Source organism: Garra rufa, chromosome 14 (genome assembly GCF_049309525.1).
Source record: "Garra rufa chromosome 14, GarRuf1.0, whole genome shotgun sequence".
NCBI lineage: Eukaryota > Metazoa > Chordata > Actinopteri > Cypriniformes > Cyprinidae > Garra > Garra rufa.
The window spans coordinates 20,966,310-20,975,761 of record NC_133374.1 but is presented as its reverse complement, the minus strand read 5'-3'; the positions used below and the strand labels follow the sequence as shown (position 1 = coordinate 20,975,761).

At 35.6% G+C, this 9,452-nt stretch overlaps 1 protein-coding gene across 3 annotated transcripts in view; it reads right to left on the bottom strand.

The window, feature by feature from the left end:
- nlrx1 (NLR family member X1) overlaps positions 1 to 8,943 on the bottom strand; it is a 13,483-nt gene extending 4,540 nt beyond the window's left edge. For 2 of the 3 annotated variants that reach the window (XM_073818204.1, XM_073818206.1), the window contains exons 1-6: positions 8,820 to 8,943; positions 6,384 to 6,507; positions 5,258 to 5,327; positions 5,042 to 5,151; positions 4,330 to 4,955; positions 248 to 1,671 (exon numbers count right to left, since the gene is read on the bottom strand). In XM_073818204.1, coding sequence (XP_073674305.1) covers positions 248 to 1,671; positions 4,330 to 4,955; positions 5,042 to 5,151; positions 5,258 to 5,327; positions 6,384 to 6,489 — 2,336 coding nt within the window. In that variant the 5' untranslated portion in view covers positions 6,490 to 6,507; positions 8,820 to 8,943. Of the gene's footprint in view, positions 1 to 247; positions 1,672 to 4,329; positions 4,956 to 5,041; positions 5,152 to 5,257; positions 5,328 to 6,383; positions 6,508 to 6,606; positions 6,674 to 8,819 lie in introns of all 3 variants that reach the window. The other variant, XM_073818205.1, reaches the window with a different exon arrangement.
- Positions 8,944 to 9,452: the final 509 nt, after the last annotated feature.

Genomic DNA, 9,452 nt, shown 5'->3' with positions numbered 1-9,452 from the left:
CAGAAGAACAGCATTTGTCTGAAATAGAAATCTTTTTTAACATTATAAATGTCTTTATCATCACTTTTGATAAATTACTATGACTTTGGAGAAGTCCTTAAAAAACATTAAAAAATCATACCGTTCAAAAACTTTTGACTGGTAGTGTATCTAAAGAGCTTATGAGGTCAGATGTTCAGTATGAACTACATGATTCAAGCATGCAAACACATTGACTAGTTTTCTCTATAGTACGTGCATGACTTACTTGAGGTTGCTAGTGTGGTGGAAGGCTGGCCAGAGCATCTGCAATAACTCTGGAGTGATGTGGCAGGAGGAGAGGTTGAGCTCATTCAGATGAAAGCTTGAGCTTGTGCAGTTCAGAACCGTGCTCAGCACGAAGCACTTGTGTGGCGTCATGCGCACAGTCGACAAATTAATGTTCTTGATGGACTGCAGGACTTCAGCTGTGAGTCGAGGGTTCTGGAACTCATACAGCAAGACCAGAAGGTCCATGAGCTCCTCAGGAGGCTGCTTCTTCTGGCTCTCCTTGATCAGGTGTTTCCTCAGCGCACGGGTGATCTGAGAAACCGTTTGACTCTTGATACTGCATCCGAGCTGGTCTAACAGCCTCCGGTTCCCGTAATGAAGAAGCCCACCCATGAAGATAGGGTAGAGTTCAAATGCTCGTGTGTAGGTTTCCTCCTGTGGCTGTGGACCATGCACTCCCAGCAGGCTTTGTTCCACCTGGTCCAAAACATCTTCATTGAAGCTGTCCTCCGAACGAAACATTTCTGCCGCCATGGTGTTTGCGATACGCCCTTTGCTGTGGCTGCTGACTCGCTCAAAGAGTTTCGGGAACAACTTAAGCAAGTTGAAAACGGCAAAGATTCTGAAAGGTATGATTTTGGAAAGGATGCTCAAGAGGCTTGAGATGTCCTCACTGGCTTGTCCCAAAGCCTCCGAAACCTCCTTAGTCAACTTCTCCAGGACGGTTTTGTTCTCGCCAAGAACGACATAAAGGGCGGCTAGATATTCCTGCATGGCAGGAACAGCAAACACATAGCGTCTACTACCAGATTCAGGATCTATACCATGATAATCACGAGGAACCAGAAAGAAGTCAAGCACATCTGTGCGAAACACCGCCAGTTGCTGAAGCTCTTCATCCGTTTTGGTCTTACCCCCAACCCACTGCTCCATTTCTTCAGCGGAGAATGATGTTGTCTTGTTGGTGATGCCATCAAAAGCTAGTTTACCAACAGTACGGACCACATAGAGCATTAATGAGTTCTGTTGCTCTTGTGAAGAGACGTTTCCATCCACGGTTATCACTTCTCCTCCAAAGTTGAGCCTCATGAAGCTGGTGTAGATGCCAGTGAGGGTTCGAATCGGTGAATTTGTGTCAGTAAAATGCAGTAAATGAAGAGTGGCGCATGTAAGCCAGCAGTATGACGGTAAGAAGCAGGCAGTTGCTAACTGACTCTCCCGCTGTAGATTTAGGTAAAGCATCTCTATGAGCGTCTCGGCAGACCTCCCCGTCTTGCCTTCGTTCTGTTGCAAGAGCCTGCTGGTGAAGTAGGCTCTCTGGCGAACTGGATCATTGAAGCCACAGATTTGTACAAAACGATTAATGTATTTTCTAGGAACTCTGTCCACTGCAGAAAGTCTGGTTGTAACCAAAATGCTTGCCTGTAAGAAAATTAACAGGTTGGTGCAGCTATTAGTTACAATAAATAATAATTTAAAGATTGGGGTCAATGAAAAGTTAATTGACAACAAGGGGTTCACCCAAAAATGAAAATTCTGTCATTAATTACTCACCCTCATGTCGTAACAAACCCGTAAGAGCTTTGTTCATCTTCGTGAACACTATTTTTTTTAATGAAATCTGTGAGCTTTTTGACCCTGTCCATGTCACATGGAATAGTTTATCGATGCCCTTACTACCTTTCTGGTCCTTGAACATTGTAATTACACTGATGTCTATCCAGGGTCAGAAAGCTCTCAGATTTAATTAAAAATATCGATTTCGAAGATGAACAAAGGACTTACAGGTTTAGAACAACATGAGGGTGAGTAATTAATGAAAGAATTTTCATTTCTGGGTAAAATAAACCCTTTAAGTTCTCAGAAAGATATTTTTTGAATACATCTTTGTTTCATATGTGACCCTGGACCACAAAACTAGTCATAAAGGTCAATTTTCTGAAATTGCTAATTATACATCATCTGAGAGCTGAATAAAAAAGCTTTCCATTGGTGTATGGTTTGTTGGGACAGGACAAAATTAGGTACTACTAACTATTTTAAACACTGGAATCTGAGCGTGCAAAAAAAAATCTAAATACTGAGAAAATGGACTTGGAAACTCATCCAAATGGAGTTCTTAGCAATGCATATTACTAATCAAAAATTAAGTTTTGATATACAGTACAGACCAAAAGTTTGGACACACCTTCTCATTCAGGTGTGTCCAAACTTTTGGTCTGTACGTAGATATGAATTCAACTGAAAAAACTTGTGAAAAAATATCTTTCAGGTGGTCAAATAGCAAATAGCAAATAGTGGAGCTCTGCAGCCACCTACTGGTAAAAGTTATTTGTAGTTGTTGTTTTTTTTACTTTTAAAACTGGATTTTCCAAAAGATGGGAAAAAAATCTTACACTAAACCATGTGAAATTATCCATGTTATCCCCATGAATTAAAGTTAGAAATGTGGGTCTTTTATAAAGTGAATTTTACATAAAAAAGCATTTTTTGTATAAAAACCCATTTAAAAAATATTAATTTATTAATTTATATATATTTTAAAAATATCACTAACCCACTGAAAACTGTACAAATGTAGAGTAAAAACTTTAATAAACAGAAAAATATACAGTACAGACCAAAAATTTGGACACACCTTCTCATTCGTTTGAATGAGAAGGTGTGTCCAAACTTTTGGTCTGTACTGTATTTACAGTAGGAAATTTACAAAATATCTTCATGGAACATGATCTTAAAAGAAAAATGTATCATTTTGACCCATACAATGTATTTTTGGCTATTGCTACAAATATACCCGTGCTACAAAAGACTGGTTTTGTGGTCCAGAGTCACATATGGTTTTAAAAGACTTTTATACCATTTTTAAGTCTAGATGACTCTAAAATGTAGTGTAACCACATATAAAGCAATTAGTTAATATAATATTTAATATAATTTTAATAATATTAAAATAATTTTAAACGTGAATGGCATTTTTGGTTTTCGGACAAAATAAAAACAATCCAAAAAAAAGTTATATCTGATTCTGCTGCATAGAACTGAATAAAAATAATATATTGATATTTAATATTATTATCTTCTGTCCAATTTTATTGTGTTACTTTCATTAAAAATGTAGTTATTTTATTGGATTGTGTTTTTTTAAATACAGCATTATTAAAATGACAGAGCTAACTTCAAAATAAAATTAAATTCACAAATGTAAATAAAAATTCTGTACCACAGACCATATGTGACCCTTGACCACAAAACCAGTCATAAGGGTCACTTTGTTTATACTGAAAGCTGAATAAATAAGCTTTCCGTTGCTGTATGGTTTATGATAGGACAAAATTTGTAAAATCTGGAATCTGAGGGTGCAAAAAAATCTAAATATTGAGAAAATCGCCTTTAAATCTGTCCAATTGAAGTTCTTAGCAATGCATATTACTAATCAAAAACTATGTTTTGATATATTTACCGTACAAAATATCTTCATGGAACATGATCTTTACTTCCTAATGAAGTCCAGGGTGGTCCAGGGTCCAGGGGTCACATATGTTTTCATGTTACTGCATTTATGAAGTGCATTTAAATGTTTTTTTCATAAATTAATGCATCTGGACAAAAATAGATGTTGTGTCATTAAAGGAACAATTCACCCAAAATGAACATTTTGTCATCATTTACTCACCCTCATGTCGTTCTAAACCTGTACACGTTTCTTTCTTATGTTGAACACAAAGAAAACATTTAGAAGAATTTTGAAGAACCAAACAGTTTTTGGTCCCCATTGACATCCATAATAGGGGAAATAAATACTATGGAAGTCAACTGGGGACCATTAATTGTTTGATTACCAGCATCTTCAAAATATCTTCTTTTCTGTTCAACATAAGAAAAAACATACAGGTTTGAAATGCCATGAGGGTGAGTAAATGATGACAATTTTTAATTTTGGGTGAACTAATCCTTTAACCAAGGTACTGCAATTTACGTCACAAAACCATCACCGATTTAATCCAGAACATGACATCAATTAAAATGCCAGGTCACAGAGCGAAAAACCTTCAAAAAGTAAACAGCAAAACCTCATACCTCAGGTAGCAGGTATTTCCTCAGTAGATTAACAACAACAGCTCCCGATGGGAGAGCCTCATTAGGATCGCTGCATAACTCTGTAGTGCCGATGCGAAAATCCAGCTTCATCTTTTCCATTCCATTAAAGATGAAGAGGACATCCTTAGCCTTGTCATTATCTCCACTAAGATAAGGCGTCTTGCGAAGGTGCATGTACTTCCTTCCCACGAGGTCCCGAAGGGATGTTGGTTTGGATAAATGGGAAAGATCCTCACAGGAGAAAGGCAACACAAGTTTGAACTGGGAGAAAACAGATCCATCACACCAATCCAGCACCACTTTACGGACAACAGTACTTTTTCCTGTGCCAACAGCCCCATATAGCAAAACATTTAATCCTCGTTCCTTGTTTCCATTATTGTTAGCAGCATCAAAGAGCTTTTCAACTGTGAGAGGGGGGCGTTCAGATATGCTTGTCTTTCCCTTGAAGGGACTAAGACCTCTGTCCTCATCTGGATGACGATCTAAGATAAGTGGCTCCACATGCATAGTTTCGGGAGAAAAGTAGCCACCGAATTGCTTCTCCTCTTGAGGAAGGTGATTGAACCATTGTGTCAACTTCTGTTTGTGGATCTCAATGGGATCTGTGGGTTAAGACATTGAAGCCATTAATCTTCTAAATCTCTAACATAGAGTGATATACCATCTAAATGTAAATGTATAAACTCACCTGTGACAGGCTCATAGGTACAAAAGAACCTAGGATTGAATCCAGAGATGGACCAGCACATAGATGTTCTCAGTTCTCTCCATGAATTTCTGTAAGGGCTTGCTGTTTTGCTGATGGGACAAAACACAAGTAGTATCGAAACACATTCACTGAAAGCGCTAGACATAGATGCTGCATTAAGAAATACTGGATTTCTCAGTATTGCTCAATACTTACGTTGGAAATGAGAAGTGGTGCCGATGTACGCTACCACAGATGCCATCTAATCGGATTCTTAAGTTAAAGGCTGAAATAAACAATTAATTTTTTAAGTCATACAAACCAAAAACTAATTTTTAGTATGATTTTTCAACAAGGAATTATTCATCAAAGAATCAACATTGCTAATAATAAGAGATGTTTCTTAAAGGAACGCTCCACTTTTTTTTTCATCAAAGATTTTTCATGTTTTTTTTTCTGTTCACCAAGCCTGCATTTTTTGTTTTAAAATACAGAAAAATCCAGTAATGTTGTGAAATATTCTTAGTATTTAAAATAACTGCTTTCTATTTGAATATATTTTAAAATGACATTTATTCCTTTGATCATAGCTCATTTTTCAACATCACTACTCCAGTCTTCAGTGTCACAAGATCCTTCAGAAATGATTCTAATATGCTGATTTGCTGTTCAAGAAACATTATTAATATTATTATTATCATCAATATTTAAAATAGTTCACATTTTTTCAGGATTCTTTGATGAATAGAAAGATTCAAAGATCAGCGTTTATCTGAAATAAACAGCAAAAGAAATTAAGACATTAATACTTTTATTTAGCAAGGATGCGTTAAATTGATCAAAAGGGACAATAAAGACATGTATAATGTTACACAAGATTTCTATTTCAGATAAATGCTGTTCTTCTCAACTTTCTATTCATCAAAGAAACCTGAAAAAATCCTACTTAGCTGTTTTCAACATAATTAAAAATGTTTTTTGAGCAGAATAGTAGAATGTTTTCTGAAGGATCATGTCACTGGAGTAATGATGCTAAAAATTCAGGTTGGAAATCACAGAAATAACTTACATTTTAAAATATGTTCAAATAGAAAACAGTTATTTTAAATTGTAAAAATATTTCAGATTTGTACTGTTTTTGCTGTACTTTGAATCAAATAAATGCAGGCTTGGTGAGGAGAAGAGACTATTTTTTTTTAAAACATTACAAACCTTACTGTTTAAAAACTTTTGACTGGTAGTGTATATTATTATTTGAAAAAATAACATATTTATTTATTTTATAACATTTATTTATGTTCATTTTACCTAACATTTGATTAACAGAATCTCAAACACTTACTTTTCCGAAGAGCCCTGGTGTGAAGTTTACAGCAGACATCTTTTGGTGATCCTTGACATCTCCATCTCAACACTTCTGTTCCCGATGGCCTCCCAAAACGCCACATTTCAACTTCAAAATACCCCTAAATGATATGTTTTGACATAGTGACTTTAAAACAGGTCTGAAAACTGTGTAGAACTGGTAAACAAATGCCAAAGTCAACACAGTAATGTAAATGTACCTGACAAAATCAAGCCAAACCTTGTAAGGTCCCTCCTTTGGCTTTGTCTTTCAATGACACATGATGCCTACACAGTAACGTGATACAGATATTCTTTTAACAACACACCCAAAGTGTTTATTTTGGTAATGTCCATTATCTAAAGAAACAGCACGATGCATCATTAAGTGTGATCATTGTGGAATTTAAAATACCTGCCCATTCAATTCCAGACAGATAGAGATATAAGAAATATATACATACATACATATATATATATATATATATATATATATATATATATATATATATAAACCATTCTTTACATATGAAAGATTAGCTGAAATTCATTATTCAAGTTAACAGTGATGAATGATCAAGAAGGTCTGCGATTCGTCCTCGTGTGTTTAATACACAACAGAAAATATTTTCCCTCTGACGTCTGTGATGATGCCTATGAGCAAGACACTATGAAGGTGTGACCTGTCACCACACCTGTTCCTAAACCAACCCTGGAAACTCATTTTCATTAAGTAATTTGCTACGAAATTCATTCAGCGACCAGTTTAGACCAGTGGGTGTCAACTTCTGTTGTTATAAAAACAAATAAACTTAAATTATGATGTAAGTTGTTGTACATGCTATGCTTTTTTTTAAAGCATTTTAATTAAAATTATGTTAACTTACAGGTCAAAAGTTTAGATACACCTTGCAGATTCTAAACGATGTTAATTATTTCACCAAAATAAGATGGATCATACAGAATGCAGTACTTTTTTATTTGACCTGAATAAGATATTTCACATGAAAGACATTTACATTTAGTCCACAAGAGAAAGCAATATTTGAATTGATAAAAAAAAATGACTTTGTTCAAAAGTTTACATACACTTAATACTGTTGTTACCTGAATGATCCACCGCTGTGTTTTTGTTGTTTAGTGGTAGTTGTTAATGGGTCCCTTATTTGTCCTGAACAGTTAAACTTCCAGCTGTTCTTCAGAAAAATCCTTTAAGTCCCTCAAGTTCTTTGGTTTTTCAGCATTTCTGTGTTTTTTAACCCTTTCCAACAATGACTGTATGATTCGAAGATCCATGTGTTCACACTGAGGACAACTGAGGGACTCATATGCAACTACTACAGAAGGTTCAAATGCTTCAGAAGGAAATACAATGCATTAGGGGGTTAACACGTTTTTAATTTAGAGATCAGGGTAAATTTAACTTATTTTATCTTCTGGGAAACATGTAAGTATCTTCTGTAGATTCAAAAGGGTAGAACTAAATGACGATGAAACATGAAAATATGATATTTAGGCAAAATAAGAAAAATGTAAACATCTTCATTCTGTTCAAAAGTTTACACCCCTGGCTCTTAATGCATTGTTTTCCTTCTGAAGCATCAGTGAGCGTTTAAACCTTCTGTAATAGTTGCATGAGTCCCTCAGTTGTCCTCAGTGTGAAAAGACACCAAGTCATTGTTACAGTCACATCCAGTCATTGTTGGAAATGGTTCAAATACACAAAAATGCTGCAAACCAAAGAATTTGTGGGATCTGAAGGATTTTTCTGAAAAACAGCGGACAGATTGAACTGTTCAGGACAAACAAGGAACTCATGAACAACTATCACCAAACAAACAAACAAACAAACAAAAACAGCTGTGGATCATTAAGGTAACAACCTATTTACTACTGTGGGTTTTCTTTTAAAACAAAACTACTGTACAAGGTCTTGCGTTTCCACGTACTGTATACAATCACTACGTCAGCCATGAAGTAACTAGTATGGCTGCCATTCTCTAAAAATAGTACAGTAAGTTCAAAGCTTATTACAAGAATGTCTTTTGTTTCATTTGTCATTTTGTTCGTTTTTTATCTGACTTGTATAACGTTAGCTCTGCCTTTGTCTATAAAAATTAAATCTCCAAACGCAAGGTCAAATATGTCAATAAATGTAAACAGCCATACGTCGCGACATGTGGCTGTCATGTAACGTTATACTCCAGAGTAAATTAAAGATTTATTATATTTCAAATCTGTAATTTGACACAAACGCAGCTCTAATTTGGTTTCAGAACGCTCATGGCGTAATCTAACGTTACGTTTCATTTTGTATTATTTATAAACCACCGTTAGGTTACATGATGAGTCAGAGCAACATAGCGACTACTCTTCTTCACATGAGAATCTAGACGTAACGATTAAGATGTTGGTAACTACTGCAGAGCTTTACCTAATTTAGATGCTCGAATTCTTCATTGATTTTCCCAAGTCTCTGCCAGCGTTCTAACACTCGGAACCCAGCCGAGGAAAGCGTCCATTCTACGGCGGGATGATGAGAGTGGACCGCGCTGTCTTCCTGCTAAGTCAAGTAGGGCTCGCTGCAGCCTGCGGTGGACATCCAACCCCGCCCACATCCATGCGTCATCGTGTGACTCCCCTCCCCATCGGTAGCCTTAAAGCGGTGCATTTCAAAATACTTCACGAAATTTATCCATGTAAAGTAGCTCTTTCTAAATTCATGGACATTGATAATACCTGCAGTTTCTGTAACACACATGAGGAAGACTTGTGTCATTTGTTTTATAATTGTGAATTGTCTCTTAGTTTTTGGTCTGATGTTAGCACCTTTCTATTTCTGCAAAGAAATGTATATGCTTTCTTTAAAAGATGTTATCTGTACTTATTCTCATAAAAGTAAAATGATTGAGTACGTTGTTAACTTACATTTTGCAAGGCAAATATTATATTCATAAACAGAAATTTGCTAAATGCATACCAAAATGTAATTTATTTTTATCAGAAATAGACGTTTTTAAAGAGTCATTAAAACAAATGAAAACATTTGTTGTTACATTTCACGGAG